This window comes from Lepidochelys olivacea (genome assembly GCF_965140295.1).
Source record: "Lepidochelys olivacea isolate rLepOli2 genome assembly, chromosome: 19".
Lineage (NCBI taxonomy): Eukaryota > Metazoa > Chordata > Testudines > Cheloniidae > Lepidochelys > Lepidochelys olivacea.
In genome coordinates this window covers 8839228-8860803 of record NC_140429.1, presented here as the reverse complement: position 1 = coordinate 8860803, position 21576 = coordinate 8839228, and the positions used below count along the sequence as shown (strand labels likewise).

The 21576-nt window shown below is 45.4% G+C and overlaps 1 protein-coding gene across 1 annotated transcript in view; it reads left to right on the top strand.

Annotated features, from left to right (window-relative positions):
• The first annotated feature begins 406 nt into the window (after window positions 1–406).
• RUNX3 (RUNX family transcription factor 3) overlaps window positions 407–21576 on the top strand; it is a 117928-nt gene continuing 96758 nt past the window's right edge. The window contains exons 1-2 of the mRNA XM_084652584.1: window positions 407–438; window positions 675–815. Of these exons, the coding sequence (XP_084508710.1) occupies window positions 758–815 (58 nt within the window). The 5' untranslated portion in view covers window positions 407–438; window positions 675–757. The remainder of the gene's footprint in view (window positions 439–674; window positions 816–21576) is intronic.

Here is a 21576-nt window from a genome sequence, read left to right as displayed (position 1 = left end):
TAGAAATCTGAAGTCTCTCTTCTGTCTCTTCTAGGGCAACAATATAATTAATTAAAAGGAAATGTCTGAATGCGTCTAAGTTCTGCTTCTGTATGTCATTCACCATAGGGTCCGGGAGAATCAACCAGGCCTCCCATGAACTAATAAATATAAACCATAAAAAAAAAAAAAAAAAAGAAGAAGAAGCCACAAAGATGTTTCATGCCCCGTTGACATCACGGGTCAGCTGACTCTCCTCTTCCACTCAGTGAATGACTAGCTGGAGTCTTTTCTGTCTCAGAACCGGGGTTGAGTTAACACTCTTTCAGGCCTCATAGGCGACCACAGAACCACAAGCAAACTGCAATCTCCAATTTAGAAGAGTACCTGTACCTCAGCGAGGAGGTTTTTCCCCCCTACCCCAGTTGTTAACACCAGCTGTATTTTTGTCTGTCTAGGGTAAGTTCCATTCATTCATTCATTTTGCTCTCCATACCTTACGCCACCCTCTGTCTATCTCTTTGCAATCCCTGTTTTCTTCCCCCCCCTTTCGTACTAATGATCCAGCGTGCATATGCTTCTGTTGAAAACCTTGTGGCTAAGCATTCCTGTGGCACGGCAAAGCCAGATTCTTGGTTACAAACAGGCACTTAGCTTCCTTGTGGATTTCTCTCTCTCTCTCTTTTGTATTTCAGTTCAAACTTATTTCTTCAAGACTAGCGGGGGGAATATAAACAAACCGCAAGGACTGGCCGAGGAATCATCTTGGGCTGGGGTCATGGCTTCCAACAGCATCTTTGACTCGTTCACAACCTATTCACCCACCTTCCTCCGTGGTGAGTAGAACCCTTGTTTTCATCTCCTTCAAGGCAGGAAACGTTGTTGTTTGTCGCTGAAGAGCGGCCTATTTTAATAACGTCGCTGGCATATCTTCAGTTGCATGCTAGCTGCTCACACAGGGGGGCTGTCATGGAATGAGTTTTCTGTTGTGCGTGTGACCCAGGCTTAGAGCACTCCATTGCTGTGTGAAATGATGAGCTTCTGGATCGTCTCGGTTCTTCTGTCCAGGCCCTGCCTTTTCCTTCAGGGTGACTTTTTCACACGGTTGTTGACTCACCAGGTGTGGCATGAAATCGGTTGTAGGACCATGAACATTAACTGAGTGGTAATTTGTCCAGAGGGCATTGCTTGGTGCTAGATATATGCTATATTTCTTTCAGTCCTATTCTGCCTGCATAGCCCCATGTGAGCCAAAGTAGCTAGTATCCAGGCACTGTGGGGATGGATGCCTTAGAATAGGCACAGCCAGCAGGTGAAAGGAAAGAACTTAAGTCATCAGGTAAGAACTGCAAAAGTTAATAGCACTCAACATTTTCCATTTCTAAGGGGGAAGCTAGCTTTCCAGGGCACAAGAGGGTTTGAGGATGGTTGCTTTAAAGGTAGGCTTGAAAGACTTTGCTATAGTGTGTGTGAGCATCTAGTGTTTCACTGTTGAAAGGCACTTCAGAAATGTAATTGCTTTGGACAAAGTTTATTCCACCTACTCTTTCTGCTCCAACCCTGCAGCAAATGCACAAAGATGAGACTTTATATCTTCCTGTTATCACAGAGGAACCTTACACTTCTGACATTCAGCATGGATGTTTAGCTCCGTCCTAGAGCATAGCTGAATTGGGTCTTGTTTACAGAGAGCAAACGTCGGATCATTTTCCGCTCTCTTTTTTTCTGTATCGATATAAACTGGGGACCACAACTGAGTTGAAAGCTTTACTAGGCCACACAATGAACGTTTTATTTGTAAATTTCAGTACTAACATCCAAAAGAGTCTGGTTTCAGAGTAGCAGCCGTGTTAGTCTGTATCCGCAAAAAGAAAAGGAGGACTTGTGGCACCTTAGAGACTAACAAATTTATCTGAGCATAAGCTTTCGTGAGCTACAGCTCACTTCATCGGATGCATGCAGTGGAAAATACAGTGGGGAGATTTTATATACACAGAGAACATGAAACAATGAGTGTTACCGTACAGACTGTAACAAGAGTGATTATGTAAGGTGAGCTATTACCAGCAAAAGAGTCAGAGTGTGAAAACTGTTGCTTGAATCTGAGTGCCCTCACTTCATTTTTACTCAGCACTTTTGCCTGCGTAAAAATAAAGCACAGCACCTAGGGTTTGACCCAATGAATTTAAAAACTAGACTGCATTTATGTTTTGCTGTATGGGGAAGGCACCTTTTTCTGCAGTGCATCAGTGTGGAAGCAGGCTCCAGAATACCATTCTGTCGCTCTGTTACTTGGGAGAATACTGCAAACTGGGACTGTGCCATTTTTTCAACCGATTGGTGTAGAGGGACCACCTCGTGCTCTGTGACATATTGCTAAAATCGGGGGTGTTTCTCAGCATTACCTGCTTTTGTAAATCCAGTAAACTGCACAAAATCAATTTGTGCTATTGCAAGTCCTATTGTCTGGGAGGCTGGTTACAGAATACTTTAAAAACGCAACTCATCAGGACATAAAGAATGTGCAGATGGTCTTCTCACTGACTTATTTTGAACTGGGGAGCTTGGCATGTTCTCAGTTCTAAAACATTTGAATGAAAACCAGGATGGACTCGATCTTTCATTTCTTGCGCAATCCAAATGATCCCTCATTAATTCCCTGGGAGTTGAAGACGCCTCAGGAATGCAGGATTAGACCTTAACATGAGAGTACTACAGGTATGCCAGAACACTGTAACTTGTGGGGGTTTGTTGGATTTTTTTGTACTTGTTTTGTAGCTGTATTTCCAAAACAAGATAAAACATTCAAGCTGATTCCTAAGAAAAAGCATAAAAAAAAAAAAGAATTCTCAAATAGCAACTTAACACAATATACTGAAACTAAATGGATGAAAGAAAACGGTGTCAAAATCAATCAACTTGATACCCATCTACTAAAATGATTGGGGATAAATCTTAAGTTGAATGTTATCTAGAATTAGCAAAATACTACAGAAGTTACTGGACCATATCAGGGTTTTACCAGTGTCAGAGACCAGAATTTGGCGTAGTGTTCAACAATCCAAAAGGTTACATGATATTAAATGGATTAACATGATTAATTCTGTCCCAGTATATTTATGTATTTGAATTTTCTTCTGAGCGGAGTGTGTTGGAAAGTGAGAATAATGAGCCAAATTCTATTTTTAGTTACATTGGTGTAAATCCAAAGTAGTTTCCTTGACTTCAGCAGAGTTACTCAGGATTTACAACGGTGTAAATGAGAATGGAACCTAGTCCAAGGTTGGCACTTATCAAAGTACTGAAGTACAGTGTGAATATTCATCAATAAATACAGTAGATCTTTATATCCTCCGCTATGAGATGGTGTCATTATGCATCCTTTGTACTCCACAGAGCTAATTAAAGGCAGTCCTATGGCAAGAAAATAAGAGAAGTTTATAAAAAACATTTGCACAGTTCTTTTTAATCTGTGCTTTTCCCGCCACAAGCCAGATGAAGAAATGCTGAGGATTGGTCATAAGAAAAAAGAGAGACAGAAATATCACATCTTGAATTCAATTTCCATACAAATAGGAACTTATAAAAGTAATAAACATTTCTGTTTCAGACATAATTTTATTAAAAGGGGGGGAGAGAAAAAAGATTACACTGAAGATGAAGAATGGCTAAATTGGGAAACATTTGTTTACAATTAGGACAAGAAATCCTTGTTTCTTTAAGAGATTAGATGTGTCTTTTCCAGTGCAGTTGGGTGCATAGCTGGATCTGGGTGATTACTGTTTTCATTTGAATTCCAAATAGCTTTCTAATTCAACTACATTCATATTGTGATTGCTTTTCTGTGCCTGTCCATGCAAATGGCTATTTGTTTGCACAAATATTTAAGGAATGAAACAAACAAATCCAAAAGCTATTCATTCTTCAGACTGGAAATGCTTCCCCCGTCCTTTTTTGCAGTATTTTTCACTTACCCAATCATGAAGCAGAAGCAATGCCATGTGATTTAGGATGACCAATCACAATCCAAGTAACTGGCAGAGGCTGAAATGTAATTGCATAAAGTGAACAATTTTGGATATAAAATCTAATTTAGAAAAATGGGCTGTTTGAGGGGAATTTGAGACCAGAAAATGACTGACTATATAGGAGAAACTCTTTGCCTACAAATAATTCTCCCAGCTCTTCACATAAATGCAGAGTGAAATGTAATGAAGGTGCAGAACACTCCTACAAAGTCATAGAATGCCTCACTCTTGCTTAGAAGGGAGGAGTACGCATGTAGGAGAGATACAGCCAAATTTTCGTAAGTGTCCTGGTACCAAGAGCCTCAAATGCCCACTGATTTCAATAGGTGTTAGGCTCTTACATACCTCTGAGCATCTGAGCCTCAGCTCCCACACAATCACCAAAATAAGTGAGACGTTGGGCTATCTTGAAAATCTGACCAATACTACAGGGCCAAATTCTGCTCCTAAATTTGCTGATTTAAGTTGGGAGTGACCCCACTGATGTCTAGTGCTTAATGCTTCATTCCTGCACACCATGAATAATCAAAGCTCCCAGGGAAACAAAGGGAGGTGAGGGCATACGGGGAAGACTGGATTTCTTCGCCCCCACAGATACATTCTCTTCCATAGGCATCACATGATCACAGAGTATTTTCCATGTCTTCCGTGAAGAAGAGGAGTTATTGAACTGTGCTGGAGGGAATCTTTCTCCAATCTATGTTACTCATCAAGGCCGTTGACACTGAGGACTGTGGCTGGTTGCAAGAACTGTTGCCCACTGTAATTTGCTCTTGAAACTGCTTGAAGTAGAGCCATTAGGTCAGGCTTGACAAAGCCCTGGCTGGGATGATTTAGTTGGGGATTGGTCCTGCTTTGAGCAGGGGGCTGGACTAGATGACCTCCTGAGGTCCCTTCCAACCCTGAGATTCTATGATTCTATCCCGTTGGCAGCTCAGTCTACCTCTCTGAGCATAGCTCATTGAACCACAAACGTCACATTCATTAACCTAGCTTGTGTCATGCCAGCCAAGGCTTGAGAAATGATCACCTGGGCCTAATTTCTTCCCAAGCACCCTCAACTCCACAAGAACTTCAATGGAATTAGTGCCCACCGGGCAGTTTAAATATAGACAGCGAAACGGGTCATAAGCAATCGTCCATGGGGCCGGCAAAACTCCATTGCTTCACAGAGACGGGTCTTAAAGGTAGTCAATTTCACTCTATCCTTAATCAGACCTTTCACTGGAGATCCAATTGGGAAGGGAACTTAGAGAGATGGAATGAAATTACCTGGGTTGAAATTGGGCCAGGGCAAGGGGTTTAGCACCCCTGCTGTTTCAAAAAATACAATGGGATCTTTAAGGGCCACAAGGACACTAGCAGACACATCCTCATCCCCAGTGCTTTAATTTGGTGAGGATGGTTTTGCCAGACTCCAACTTTTCACCTGAAAAAGGATAAACTTTCTCCCCTAATTCAAGTATTACCCCTAGCACCCTGCTGGTCAGGTACTGTCTCACTGAGGAGATTCTCTCTTGCTGAGCTGTGTGGTCTAGTAGCTGGGACTCCTCACTAGAACTGAGGAGACCTGGGTTCTATTCTTGGCTCTGCCCCATGCTGTGCGGCTGGTCACTTCATCTCCTATGTCTTGCCTATTTACTTGAAGGAGGCAGGGCCTGTCTCTTTCTGTGTGTTTGTACAGTACCTCATGGCTCTGATCTCCATTGGGGTCTCTCAGTATTTCCATGCTCCTAATTATTAATGGTAACTGACACCTCATCCTGGAGATGTTGCTTATAGGTCTCCCATCCAAGTACTTAACTAGCCTAACTTGTGAAATAGGATTTACGGAAGCTGGCATGACCGCAGCACACACGAAACTGTAGTATACGAGAAGTCCTTATGGATACTTTAAAACAGGTGCTTGAGGCCAGAGTTTGCCTGTGGTCGCTCGTGAGTGCTGACTTCAAGGATGTCAGGAATGTGCTTATTCACGCTGTTTCTTCTTAGCTCACAAAATTGTCAGTAGCTCTACGTATTATTGACCCAGTGGCTGCCTGCCATCCTTGGCTTCCAAGCCGCCCAGCTCCGAGCATGGTATCTCTGCAGCATGCTCTGTTGCAAGCCATCTAGGATGATCCTGAGTTCACGAACAGGCTTGGGTTTCCGATCACTGACATTTTATATTTTTCCAGTAAATGCCACTTGGGCCCCGTAAATCTAGTAACGCAAAGGAGTGGCTTGTCAAACGCTTCCATCTGTACATTTCCCAGTGAAAAGAAAATTATGATTTTCCTTTCCATCATCATCCACAGCTGCCACATGCCCCTCAGTGAGTCTACTACGTCTCAGCAACATATTGTGGCTTACCTTGGTTCCTTCTACACCGCAGGCCCAGTCCTACTGCTTTTCCCCGGGAAACTCTCTGTGACTTCAGTTTCAATGGGAGGTCTGCCTGTGTGAGGAAGGCGGATAGGGTCCTCTGCTGGGAGTTTAAGGCTGGGTTTTATCTACGCAATCAAACCTATGCAAAATTTCAACATTAGCTGAGACAACGTGGTCTAGTGGGTAGGGCCTTAGAAGAGTTGGGTCCTACTCCCTGCTCAGCCATTGATCTTGCATAAGACATTTCTCCATTCTGCGCCTGTTTCTCTTCCCACCTGTGTCTATTTATATTGCCAGATCTTCAGGGCAGGGATGTGTTTTACTTTATGTATGTGCATCACCTAGCACAATGGGGCCATGATCTAGGGAGAGGCCTCTAGCTGCTCCTGTCATATCAATAAGAGTCATCAGCAGTGCCGTACAACAGAGCTCTTAAAAATACAGCAGCCAACAAGAGGGAGGCAGGGATCAGGAGATGAGGGTGCAATTTTCAAACTTCCTGTTTGACCTTGACAAGTTCCTTAATAATCTCTTTGGGCTTTAGTTCCCCGTCTGCAAAATGGGCCTAATACTGACTGAGCTTGTAGGGATGTTCTGATGCTAAATAGATACCTAGATAGACACAGAGCTTAAAGCAGAGAAGAAATGCAGGACTACAGGAGACACAGCATGATATTCGGTACAGAGAACTTCCTACTCTAAGACTGTTGCATCCATCTCCTTGGACCATCTCCTGGTCAAATGGGAAGGTCCACTCTGATTAACTCCCTAGGCTAGGACAACCCTTTACAATCAGGGCACGCCCCAAACCAGAAGATAACACATGCCTCCTTTCACCCCTGTCTCCAGCTCCAGTGATATTTCTCACGCTGCATTCCTAGTTTATGTGGCTCTGGTTTTCCAGAGACTTACAAGTCCTACCCACCCTCTAAAGTATTATCCATTAAAATGTCCTGTCTAACCTGGGAGAAGTGGAACACCCTCCATGAGCCAGCGCTTGCTGCAGAGAGTGATAATCCAAAAACAGACTGCATGCTCTGTGTGATGGGTTGGGTGTACCCCAACCACCGTGCTCCAGAGGTTAGTGTGTGCTCAACCCTGTCATATGATAGAGATCAGAGACTTCTTAGCAACCGTGTCCCATGTCATGTGACTGAAGCCAGGAAACCAAGATCTCAGTCTTTTACTGTCAATCCTGTGTGTCACACTTTTATTACACACAGATTGGCAGAGAAGGGGCTAATCCTTTCCCTCTGGCTAGAGAAAGGCTCAGTGATGCCTGCCTTGGCTGTAGGATGGCAGGGCTGGGGAATTAATCCCCGCTGGGTGTGCTGTGGGAAGCTGCATACCATTGCAGGCATTAGGGAAGGCTGGCCGCTGGGAAGAAGGTTGGAGCTGAGAGAGGAGAACCAGGAGAAAGGGTCTTTGGTTCTTCTTCCTACCTGGAACTTTGAATCATGCTTTAGATCTTCATTTTTCCCTTAGCTGAAACAAACTGGCCCTTTCCCCTCTTTTACTGCAGACTTGGGCTGAGGGAAGCCCTGCTGACTCTGTGTTAGGGAGACTCCTTCCAGTCACATCTGTTTGACAGTAAAACCCACTGCAAAGCAATCTAGGCATGCAGGCTCCTCTTCCACTCCCACCGACCCCATCGCCAGCTGTTAGCGTTGGTCACCTAGGGGTTAAAACCCTTTTCTCTGTAGAAAGAAATGGAGAGAACCAAAGGTGAGTGAGCCCCTGGGACAAAGAGGCAACTGACTTCCTCACAGGCATGTCTTACCAAGGTGTCCCCAGCGTTTCTGGTCTGCTGCTATTCTGAAAGGAGACCACTTGAAAGCCAGTAAATTGGTTCCAGACTCCAGCAACATGCTGGCCCTAAGAGAAGCTTGAGAAGCTCCCCCCTCCAACACCCTCCCCCAATCAAAAACCTCAGCAATTTAAAACTCTGGCCCTGAATCTAATAACTGCTTGTTGATTTTATTTCTAAACGGCTTCTAAATTGTCCAAGCTGAAAGACCACCCTATTTGACCAAAGCCACTACCCTGGGCAGGGGGGAGAAGGTGCAGAACTGTAATATTCCTTGTGATCACTCTGTTCACCACAATCCTGGCTGAGTCTCTTGCGTTAGCATGAACACTTCCTCCCTCTCAACACATCTGTAAACAACTAGGGCTCTATGTCAAATGCCTCAGGAGAGAACAAGAGCGACCTCCCTTAACTGCCTTATCCTTATGAAATGCGAAGGTTATGCCTTGGGGAGACCACAGAGCAACAGGCACAAAAAATCACGACCCACCAGAAGGATCTGACAGGAACAGATCAAATGGGCAGCCAGTTTTGATCTGCTTCCAAGCAACTTCTCCTGCCCAGGCCAGGAAACATTTGCAATTTTTTTTTGAAGTGTGAGTGGTGCCCAAAAATATCTTGATTTTGCTGTCTTGATCTGTTTTATCCCTTGCCCGAGGAAGTCCGAAGGCACTGGCTCCAGCCCTGCACAAAGCATTCTTGACATTTTCAGGAGCATTTTCTGGAACTGTTCCAAAAAAATTGTCTTCCCCATAACTGAGGCTAGAAGACGAGACAGTTCTTGAGCAGCTATCCAACTCAGTGACTCAAATAAAAGAACTGACTTTGCTAGACCCCCTGAACATCTCGCCACCAGATCTTCCCCACTGATGACTCTGATCAGGAAAAAAAAACTTCCTTACAACAAAATCTACTCGACTCTGGAATAGCCCCCCAAGGAAGTCAGGGAAACCCCATTGTACAATAAAGCGATTCTGCACTTGCTTGGAAGAAGGACCTATCAGATGACCTGATAGGTCTTTTCTATCTCTAATTTCTGTGGTTTCATTAAAATACAAGGAGACAGGACTGCTGAGGCAGCAAATAGCAACAAGCCCCCAGGAGCATAAGTCAGCTGTATTGCTAGCTGCCAGAGATGAGTCTGAAATGGAGCAATGGGTCTGCAGCTGATGAAACTTTGCAGCAGTTTTAGCTGCAGATCCAGATCTGGATCCGCTTTGTAGTACAAGCCTAGCTCTATAATTACCCAGATTGGAACATCCAAAGCAAATGCCCCTACGTTTCAGATTCAATTTCAGATTCAAAGCCAGATCTGACTTCCACAGCTCAGGTCTCTCTTGTGTTAGCAATATATTAGCATGCTCGTTCATTCCCTTCCCTTGGGAACAGGTACAACCGAAAGCACCAAGATGAGCCATTATTTCTTCTTCTTTTCTCTGCAAGTTCAGAAATGTCACTGAACTTGGAATTACACCAAGGAACAGACCAGAGCAGATTAGTCAGAGGTTTCACAATGACTGTTTTCTAGAGATTGTGGTCTCGGTCATTCAGTAAACACTTGTAGGCCAATGTGCCACATGGTTTGGGCCACATCCTGCTCTCAGTTACATGGGATGTAAATCCAGAGTAACTTCGCTGACTCCAGCCGTGCTCCTGTGGATTTCTACTGTGGTAACGATGAGCAGACTTGAGCCCTGGGTCGTTGCGTGCAACTCAGTCCAGAGTCTCCTTGGAGACGTCAGAGCAGTATCCGTGTGGGTGTCGCAAAAGGGCAGAATTGTAAAGCCCAGGAAAGCAATGGGAAGGCCATGCACAGGTAGAGATGACAGCGATTCTCTGTAATGTTCCCGTGGATGAAATTTTAGCCCGTCCATTTTTGGTGGCAAACCAAAGGCAGAGCCAGGAACCAATAATGCCTATAAAACAGCGGTTCTCAAACTGTGGGTCGTGACCCCGAAGTGGGTTGTGACCCGGTTTTAATGGGGTCATCAGGGCTGGCGTTGGACTTGCTGGGAGCCGAAATCAAAGCCCAAGGGCTTCAGCCCTGGGTGGCAGGGCTCAGGTTACAGGCCCCCCGCCTGGGGCTGATGCCCTTGGACTTCAGTTATTACCCCCCGTGGCCCAGGGCAGTGGGGGTTGGGCTTTTGTCCCCTAGCCCAGGGTGGTGGGGTTCGGGTGGACTCAGGCTTTGCTCCCTTCCCCCAGCCTCGGATAGACACGATATCATTCTCAAGGTGTATCCAGGCAGCACAGCCTATCACAAGCACCAAGGTCCACCTGAAAGGACACTTTAAAAACCGCTGCATTCAGGGGCTAGAAAACAGTCCATAGGCCAAACCGCGCTCCAGATCCAAACTAGGAAACGATGGAGGAAGATACCAATCAGCATTCATTATAGGCCCTAGCATGGGCAATGATGAGCATCCTTAACTCTCTAGGAAGTCCCATAATAACCATGCATTGGTATGGTCCTTGTGCCAAGATGGGCCCCCCCATGTCAGTTGCTTTGTCCATGAACCTAGTAACAGACAGTCCCTACAATCTGAGCAAACAAGACTGATGAGCCTCATTTTAGAGATGGCAAACTGAGGCTCAGGGAGGGGAAGTGTCTTGTCCCAACGTATGCAAGGGGTCTGTGGCAAAGGGAGATCTCCTGACTCACACTCCAGTGCCTTACCAAGGCCATTCTTCTTCTCCCGATGGGCCAACAAGCTACCGGGCTCCCAAGGTCATTGCAGAACCTCTCTCCTTCCCATGCCAGCGTACCGCCCTATTCCCCAAGCCAAGTCTAGCTGAGTGGTTGCTTGTTTTGAACAGAACTCTTTCCAGTTTCATGGGACGGGCACTGTAATAAAATGCCCCACTTGTCTCATTTGTTGTAGGCTGGAGGGAATGTCCACTTCCACGCAAGCAGAGGTTTCGTATTTTAATCTTCTCGTAATTCACCACCTCAGGATTCCCGCTCTACAAACTTTTCCTTTTAATGGATTTCTGTGTTGCTTTTTAACCACGGAAAACTGTAACCCTGACAATATTTCGCTCTCTCTCTCTTTCTCTCTCTTCTGCCGTGTTATGTGAAACGCCACATCTCAAAGTGAAGGAAGATGGGAGTGTAGGAATGACTCATCTATAATGCAGTGTACGATAGGAGTAGATTCCAGGCGAAAATGTCTGTGGTTTGATCCAGTCTTTCTGGAGTATTTCCGTGAACTAAAAGAAAGGAGAATATTTTTCCACATTCTAAATAGTACCTACATTAATCTCCTCATGTGGCAGAGCTAAACTGGTCCCTTTTCTCTTCTTGTTTAATTTATGTCCTAAAATCCTGGAAAGCATTGTTTATTATTTTACTGTGGTTGCACTTAGAGGTCCCAACTAAGAGCAGAAGGAGACAGGCATTCCTGGATCTGAGGCACTTACAATCAAAGGCCCCAGTCCTGAAATCTGATCCCCATGGGCAATATTTATTAGTCTTACAATAGCACCTCGCGGCCACAACTGAGATCAGGCCCCCTTGTGCTAGGTTCTGTACAGACACGTAATGAGACACAGTCCTTGTCATGAAGAGTTCATAATCTAAATAGACAAGACAAAAGGAGTGTTATCCCCATTTTACAGCTCCTGAGGCACTGAGAGATTAAATGATTTGCCCAAGGTCACAAAAGAAGTGGGGAACTCTTTAAATGACAGAGCCCAAATGTATGTTTTGATACCATGCTACCAAAGACTAATTCAGTGGGCCGCATCTTGAAGTCTTTGCTGTTTGTTTAACAAAGGGTATGTCTAGACTGCAAAAGCTGTGTACGAGTAGCTCCCCTGAGCTAGCTCAGGGAACAATAGCAGTGAAGACAGCACATACGATGCAAAAAGTTACTGGGTTTCAAGGTAGAGGTGGTTGCAATTCAGTGTTGGGCAAAATGACTCCAATGTGTAGGTTGTAACGCTCTTTGGGATGAACGAATCTAAGGCCCTGATTCAGCAAAGTACTTAAGCATGTCCTTAATTCTTAGACCATCAGCAGACATATTGAAGTCAGTGTGAAGCTGATGGGAATCTAATTGCACATCCTGGGGTCACTGCACACACAGGACTGCCTCAGGCATTTAGCAATCTGGGAGGCAGATCAGAGAGAAGATTTTTGCCTGGAAACTGAGCTAGATTTGGAGAAAGGAGGAGGAAAAACTGGGGTGTTCACTAAGGCGCCATGGGGTCCCATTCCTACTCCTATTGATGTCAACAGTGGAGGATCAGGCCCTTAGTGCTAAGGGGTGGGAGGGTCCCAGAGCCCGATCCTGGAAGTCTACAATGCAATGATACAGTCCTGCAGCCCAAGCCCCAAGCCCCAAGAGCCCAAACTGTCTGGCACAGGCCAGCTGTGAGTATAGCTACTGGAAAGTGGTTTCCATTATATCCAGGGTTTGCAGTTTGGTTCAATGGGTCTCAGCACCCCCACTATACAAACTGTTCCAGCCCCCTGGCTGCGTGTGTCTAGTTGAGTTTTCCACTTGTGATTAATGAGAGCAGAGGCAGGGAACATGCCTAGAGTGGTGGTTTAACCCTTCACTGACTGCCATGCATGCCAAACAGCTACTTGCTGTGAAAGCTTTCATGAAACAAACATTCATCTGACATGAACAATCCCTTAAATGACAATGCAGCTCCCATTGTGGTATGCAGTGTTGCTGTAGCAATGTTGGTCCCAGGATATTAGAGAGACAAGGTTGGGGAGGGAATATCTTTTACTGGACCAACTTCTGCTGGTGAGAGGGACAAGCTTTCGAGCTTACACAGAGCTCTTCTTCAGGTCCTGAAGCTCTGTGAGTTCTGTGTCAGCTCAAAAGCTCGTCTCTCACAGCAACAAGTTGATCCAGTAAAAGATATTAATTACCTCACCTACCTTATCTCTTTAATGCAATTCCCAGACGGGCTACTGCTCTCGTAAACCTTGCATGGGCCGGTCACTCATGGGGCAAAGGGCAGAGAAGGAGAGGTCACTCACTTGCATGCCTGTAGTTCCTTTCATCGGAGGCTTGGAAAATGCTCAACAAAGACTGGTGCCTCCTCCATTTTACAGAGGGTGACACAGAGACACAGAGTGTTTGAGAGACTGAGGTCAGACAGCAAGTGGGGCAGGGGATCGTGACATCAAACCCGAGGAAGATCAACCAGTCATGCAGGGCAAATGGCCCATGAATAACGCCACTCTACTGGTGTCCAGGGCACGTTCCCGGGACAAACAAGAGTGAAAGTATTCAAAAGGCAATTTGCACAATCCGCCTTCAATTTGGGGGACCCGCCCATTTGAATCAAATCCCCCACCGCTGACTCCTAACAAGAGCTGAGCAAATAATTGAACTTTCAGAATGGTGGGCCAAACTGAAAAACAACCACAACAACAACAAAACCCCGTTTCATTTCAAACAGAAATGGAACGTTTTCAATTCTCTCGCTGAAATGAAAATCCAAAATCCATTCGGTTTGAGGCAAGATGTTTGGAAGGTTGAATCGAGTCGACATTCTCAAGAGGACTCATGGTAATTTTTTTTTAATGAACTATTTTGATGTTTCGGGGGGGTCTCTTTTTTTTTTTGGCCAAAATTATTAGTCAGATTCGACTCAAATTTACAGATCGTTTCGGAGCCCCCTGACGTGTGTTTTGGCTAGGGCAGTAGAGCTAATATCTAGTTGTTTTTTAACAAGAGGCCCATGTGATCTTTAATTATTATGGCCAGCTTCCTGGTTTTAAGTCCCAGCCACAGATGGGTCTTTAGAAACCAGATACAATCAACATCACAATGGATAAAGTGTAGGGTATTTTGCTACCGGGAGCTGCTGTTAAAGAAGAAACTGATCTGGTTATTATTTACAGAAGATCCTAAAGGCCTGAGTCCGTGATTTGGACCCCTTGGTGCCGGGTGCTGGACAAACATGTAGTAAAAAGAGAGGCCCTGCCTCAATGGGCATACAATCTTGGTTAATGACAAGATGCAACAGGTGGATAAGATAAATAACTGATGGGAAGAAGGCAGGCCGTGACTGCAGTAGTGCAGACATGTTGCTACATTTCTCTTTGCATGCACAACGTAGCTCACTTCTGCCTGCATTAGGCTGCATGTCAGATGGGAGTACTAAAGAGGGATTTGAGGGACGTTTTGAATTTCACACATCATAATATTCTATCATGATATTGTTAGGCCAGGGAAGCAGTGTCATCTCATCAGAGGCATGGTCCTTTCCCTGGGTAAAATCTGCCCAGGAGGCATTCAGATTTCATTTAGGTTTCTACAATGATTTTATGGATAATAAATTGTACTAGTTCCTTTAACGCCAACCTCACTGAAATGTAACCACTCTGTCTGCTGCTTAACACAGCCTGAGACACGCCAGCTTTGTGTTTCGCATCATGCAGACAGTACGAGCTGCTTGCTGTGTGCATGTTACAAAAGGGGATATAGACAGGCAGAACCTTAGCCAGTAAGCTAATGAAAATGGTCTGAGAGGCAAAATACCTTCAGCAAATGACTCAGCCGAGGATAAAAGCTCAGACTGTGGTCAGTGAATCAATTCTCTTTAACCTTGCCTGCTTCTTCATGCCTAACGGATGCTACCATGTTACCTGGAAGCCATGTTATCGTAAAAGTCGAGAAAACATGACCTATCAGGGAAGATTGAAAAAATTGGGTTTGTTTAGTCTGGAGAAGAGAAGACTGAGAGGGGACATGAGAACAGTTTTCAAGTACATAAAAGGTTGTTACAAGGAGGAGGGAGAAAAATTGTTCTTCTTAACCTCTGAGGACCAGACCAGAAGCAATGGGCTTAAATTGTAGTAAGGGAGGTTTAGGTTGGACATTAGGAAAAACTTCCTAACTGTCAGGGTGGTTAAGCACTGGAATAAATTGCCTAGGGAGGTTGTGATATCTCCATCATTGGGGATTTTTAAGAGCAGGTTGGACAAACACCTCTCAGGGATGGTCAAGATAATACTTAGTCCTGCCATGAGTGCAGGGGACTGGACTAGATGACCTCTCAAGGTCCCTTCCAGTCCTATGATTCTATGAAAATAACGTGTACAAGGCAGGCAGAAGACCTGAAGTAACTACCCCTAGCCTGGATTCAGTGCACATCTTTAGAGCGTGATTTGAGAGCGTTGTTATTAGAGACAGGCATGAATTGGAGCCTCCAGCATCTAAACTCCCTGGAAAGTCAGATCTGGCTCTGGATCCAGACATCTTACCTCATCACATCAAAACCCAACTAGCTGGGTCAAAGGAGACTCTCCATTAACTGCTTGCAGTGTAGAGGCTCTGATGCATAGCTGAGCAGACCTGGCTCCATCATGGACAGCACAATGGGTGACTCTAGCTAGTTCAGTAGAGACGCTAATCATTTTCACCCTATGCAACATATTTCCATTGTATATATTATACAAAATATCTTCTAAATTATACCGCCAGCATATTTTTACCCATTGCAAATATCATCAACCTTACATGTTACTAAAATTACAGTATATATATTTACTGCTACATATATGATCAATATATATTAGAATGGACAATATGGGTGGGATGCACTCAGCATTGGTCTAACTGCTCCCACTGAACTCATTGGGCTTTTTACAATTAACTTCAATGGGGACAGAGTTAGGTCAACGCTCAGGACTTTTAAACATCTCTCCGCCCTGCTGTGGCTCTCAACCCTTCCTGGCTACTGTACCCCTTTCAGGAGTCTGATTTGTCTGGCGTACCTCAAGTTTCACCTCGCTTAAAAACTACTTACTTACAAAATCAGACATATAAATACAGAAGTGTCACAGCACACTATTACGGACGTGTTGCTGACTTTCTCATTGTTACCGTATAATTATAAAATCAATTGGGATATAAATATTGTACTGACATTTCAGTGTATTGTGTATACAGCAGTATAAACAAGTCATTGTCTGCATGAAATTTTAGTTTGCACTGACTTCGCTAGTGCTTTTTATGGAGCCTGTTGTAAAACTAGGCAAGTATCTAGATGAGTTGCTGTACCCATTGGAAGATCTCTGCGTACCACCAGGAATAATACGTGAACCCCTGGTTGAGAACCACTGCTGTAGACTTCCAGTGTGTCCTCGGGCAAGTCATTTAGTCTCTCTGTGTCTTGGTTTCTCATCTGTGACACAGGAATATTGCGTTGTTCTCTACCTCACAGGAGTTTTGTGTTGACAAATATATTAATAATGGTAAGGCCCTAAGAGATGACACAGTGACGGGTGCCAAATATGTACCACAGACAGACTGAGCTCTGGGCAGAGCTGAATAATAATAAATAAATAGAAATGAAAAGTTATTTTGGCTTTCACCTCCTTCACGTCTGACCTACCCCTCCAGGGTTTTCTGCCCTGCCAATCCCTGTGGCATCGGCCCACTGTCTCACACCCAAAGCATGTCATGAACAGGAGATATTGGAGGTGTAACTTCTTACAAAAACACTCCATCTACAAAGGCTGAGATTTTCAAAAGGGCCAACTGCTTTGGAGTGCCCAGCTAACCACACCCCAGAAGAACCGGTGTTAAGCCCTTTCTGAAAGTCAGGGTCCTTGAAGTTGGGCTCTAAATGGAGGCTCCCAAAATCACTCGTCGCTTTTGAAAATCTTAGTCCAAGGGCCCAGTCCAGTGTTGCCCCGTTCCATCTGCAGCAGTTAACATCAGTGCAAAGTGGTGTGGGGGTGTTTCACGCTCACTTTGCATCGGCATAAATGGCTCCCCAAGGGGCATGGCCACAAAGAATTGGGCCTGAAATTTCCAAAAGATTCCCAGGATAGAGGCCCTTCAATCCACAGCACTGCCTGTCCAGAGCTCAGTCTGTCTGTCTACGGCGTGTAGATGACCCCGCCACTATGTCATATCCTGGGGCCTTACTCTCATTAATGTCTTTGTCATCACAGTACCCCTGTGAGGTAGGGCAGTGCTGTCATCCCTGTTCTACAGACGAGGCACTGAAGCCCAGAGAGACTAAATGACTTGCCCAAGGTCGCACTGGAAGTCTGTAGCAGAGCAGGGAATTGAACCTAGGTCTGAGGCTAGGGCCCTAACCACTGAACCATCCTTCCTCTTTTTGATGCAGAGACTGTCTCTTCCCTGCTGTCTGCAAAGCGCCAAGCACTTCCTGAGTGCTACTGCTCTGTAAATACAAATATTCTTTTAATCAGTCTCTCCACATAGATGTCATCCTCGACCCCGCTCCTTCCACACAGCTCTGACCCCAGAGAAAGCCTGGGGATACAGATGTGCCTTGCAGCGTGTCCTAAAGATGGCCAAAGCCAGGCTCGTTGCCATGGGGTGAATGAAAAAAAGGAGAATGAGTGAGGTCCTGTTATGGATCAGGAACATTTAAACCTGTGGACCAGAGCCTGCAGTCCATGCCCGGGCAAGACACCAGACAAAATCAATGGAAGAGGAAGTCTGTGGGAGGAAGGATGGTCCAGTGGTTAGGACCCTAGCCAGAATCTTGTGTTCAAGTCCCTGCTGTGCACAGACTTCCGGTGTGACCCTGGGCAAGTCCCTTAGCCTTTCTGTGCCTCAGTTTACCAAAATTGCCAGAGTAAAGACTAGATAAAAACTCAAAGGGCTTTAGGGTCCAGCTCTATAAAATGTAGGGTCCTGCTCTGATCTCTGTTACAAACATGATTTTCACACCCCCTCCCCACAGAGAGAGGGCTGTCAAAATGTTACCAATCGATACTCTGGAAATGTTTCTCTCTTGTCTCACCTGTTTGGTAAATTTGTCTCCTCTGTTTTCCCTCCCTCCCAGTCCCAGTTCACAAGTCAGACAAGCCAATGAGGAAAGAACACGGTATCGTGTGCAAGAGTAACTTTCCAAATGAGGTAGCTGCTCTTGCAGACAGAGGAAGTGGTTTCCCAGTCAATGGGAACGATGTGAAAGTTCTCAGAATAGGTCCCATGTACACACAGGTCAGGCTTCCTTCTGATTGAGCAGTTCACACATCAGTCTCTCACAGGAGAAGCAGACAGTGTGAGAACAGCAGATGGGAAGAAGGGGCCGTCTGAAAACCCAGGTGTTGGGTTTTTTTATTTCTGTTGCACACGACTCCCACACAGGATATTGAAAAACTCCACTTATACTGGGTTCTGAGAAAAACAACAGGGTGGCTAACTCCTGGCATTGTTCATTGCTCAAGTCGGGAATCCCCCCTAAGTTCAGCAAGGGCATCGCTGTCCCGGCCGAAAGCTGAACCGGGAATTTTTCTTCCCACCTGAAAACCAGTCCAAACTTCCCTAATTTAAGGTGATTTATGGCCTCGTGGAGAATCCTCTGTCTAGCCCATTCCTGAGTAGCCTTGTATTTGGAATGCTCTCTATAAAGGCCCAAAACCTGCTGCCCGGATGAATGCATGTGGCTCATTGACTCCAATAATGTTAGGAATTCATAGGGCCTGAGTCTGATTTCACTCTGGTGTAAACCCATTGAAACCAGTAGAGTTACACCAGAGTAGATCAGCAAGAGAATAGAATTTGGCTCGTCTCTCTTAAGGCCAGGAGGGACCATTATGACTGTCTAGTCTGAACTCCTGCATAACACAGGCCAGAGACTCTACCCAGACTTCTGCGTCTAGCCCAGTAACTTGTGGTTGAACGAGAACGTGTCTTTTAGAAGGGTTTTGCTGCAATAACTTCAGCATTCGCAGCGGGTGGCTTTTGTCTTTTTTTTTTTTTTTTTTTTACAATTGCTATAGAACCACTTGCAGGTACTTTGGTTTGTGCCTGGAAGAGAACGAAGCCACAAATATAAGGTTTGCTCTGAATGGTTGGTTCTTGACACTCACCACATGGCTCCCTTGTTGTGAGCTGACTCTGTTTTATACTAAGCTCCAGGAGTAAGTGCTGCAGGCTTTGTGGCTCATAGGCTTTGGCAATATTAGAGCCGCACGTTGAATCCCCGTTCATTAAATCTGCGTTGCTTCTTGCTCTAAAGACACAAGCAGCAGAGCGGTTTAGCAGGCAAGAAGGGACTCTTGCCTGCTAAACCGCTCTGGTGAAAATCCTAGCGGATGGTGAAATCCTAGCGGATCTTAAACATAAAAAAGAAGCTTACAAGAAGTGGAAGGTTGGACATATGATCAGGGAAGAGTATAAAAATATTGCTCGGGCATGTAGGAATGATATCAGGAGGGCCAAATCGCACCTGGAGCTGCAGCTAGCAAGAGATGTCAAGAGTAACAAGAAGGGTTTCTTCAGGTATGTTGGCAACAAGAAGAAAGCCAAGGAAAGTGTGGGCCCCTTACTGAATGAGGGAGGCAACCTAGTGACAGAGGATGTGGAAGAAGCTAATGTACTCAATGCTTTTTTTGCCTCTGTCTTCACTAACAAGGTCAGCTCCCAGACTGCTGCACTGGGCATCACAAAATGGGGAATAGATGGCCAGCCCTCTGTGGAGATAGAGGCGGTTAGGGACTATTTAGAAAAGCTGGACGTGCACAAGTCCATGGGGCCGGACGAGTTGCATCCGAGAGTGCTGAAGGAATTGGCGGCTGTGATTGCAGAGCCATTGGCCATTATCTTTGAAAACTCGTGGCGAACCGGGGAAGTCCCGGATGACTGGAAAAAGGCTAATGTAGTGCCAATTTTAAAAAAGGGAAGAAGGAGGATCCTGGGAACTACAGGCCAGTCAGCCTCACCTCAGTCCCTGGAAAAATCATGGAGCAGGTCCTCAAAGAATCAATCCTGATGCACTTGCATGAGAGGAAAGTGATCAGGAACAGCCAGCATGGATTCACCAAGGGAAGGTCATGCCTGACTAATCTGATCGCCTTTTATGATGAGATTACTGGTTCTGTGGATGAAGGGAAAGCAGTGGATGTATTGTTTCTTGACTTTAGCAAAGCTTTTGACACGGTCTCCCACAGTATTCTTGTCAGCAAGTTAAGGAAGTATGGGCTGGATGAATGCACTATAAGGTGGGTAGAAAGCTAGCTAGATTGTCGGGCTCAACGGGTAGTGATCAATGGCTCCATGTCTAGTTGGCAGCCGGTATCAAGTGGAGTGCCCCAAGGGTCGGTCCTGGGGCCGGTTTTGTTCAATATCTTCATAAATGATCTGGAGGATGGTGTGGATTGCACTCTCAGCAAATTTGCGGATGATACTAAACTGGGAGGAGTGGTAGATACGCTGGAGGGGAGGGATAGGATACAGAAGGACCTAGACAAATTGGAGGATTGGGCCAAAAGAAATCTGATGAGGTTCAATAAGGATAAGTGCAGGGTCCTGCACTTAGGATGGAAGAATCCAATGCACCGCTACAGACTAGGGACCGACTGGCTAGGCAGCAGTTCTGCGGAAAAGGACCTAGGGGTGACAGTGGACGAGAAGCTGGATATGAGTCAGCAGTGTGCCCTTGTTGCCAAGAAGGCCAATGGCATTTTGGGATGTATAAGTAGGGGCATAGCGAGCAGATCGAGGGACGTGATCGTTCCCCTCTATTCGACATTGGTGAGGCCTCATCTGGAGTACTGTGTCCAGTTTTGGGCCCCACACTACAAGAAGGATGTGGATAAATTGGAGAGAGTCCAGCGAAGGGCAACAAAAATGATTAGGGGTCTAGAACACATGACTTATGAGGAGGGGCTGAGGGAGCTGGGATTGTTTAGCCTGCAGAAGAGAAGAATGAGGGGGGATTTGATAGCTGCTTTCAACTACCTGAAAGCGGGTTCCAAAGAGGATGGCTCTAGACTGTTCTCAATGGTAGCAGATGACAGAACGAGGAGTAATGGTCTCAAGTTGCAGTGGGGGAGGTTTAGATTGGATATTAGGAAAAACTTTTTCACTAAGAGGGTGGTGAAACACTGGAATGCGTTACCTAGGGAGGTGGTAGAATCTCCTTCCTTAGAGGTTTTTAAGGTCAGGCTTGACAAAGCCCTGGCTGGGATGATTTAACTGGGAATTGGTCCTGCTTCGAGCAGGGGGTTGGACTAGATGACCTTCAGGGGTCCCTTCCAACCCTGAGATTCTATGATTCTATGTGCATGTCTGTAGTGTAAGGCCTCCCATCCAGTGACATATACAATCCACTCCAGATATTGTTATTTAATGGGCACTCCCATTATTTACTACCGCCTCTCTTCCCCTTCACTCTGCTCATTTGGGCCTATTGCCATTCCTTGGTGAATGATCAGTTGATGTAAGGTATGATATTGCCACCACTGAAATCAGTGATAAACTCCCACTGATTCCAATGGGAACAGCAGTCATGCTGTTAGGTCTCAATCCTGCACACACTAATACGCTTAACGTTAAACATATGTGTAAGGGTTTGCTGGAGCCAGGTCTTATACTGTAAACTCGTAAGGGTGGGGACTGAGTCTTCTTCTATGTTTGTGTAATGTGTGATGCC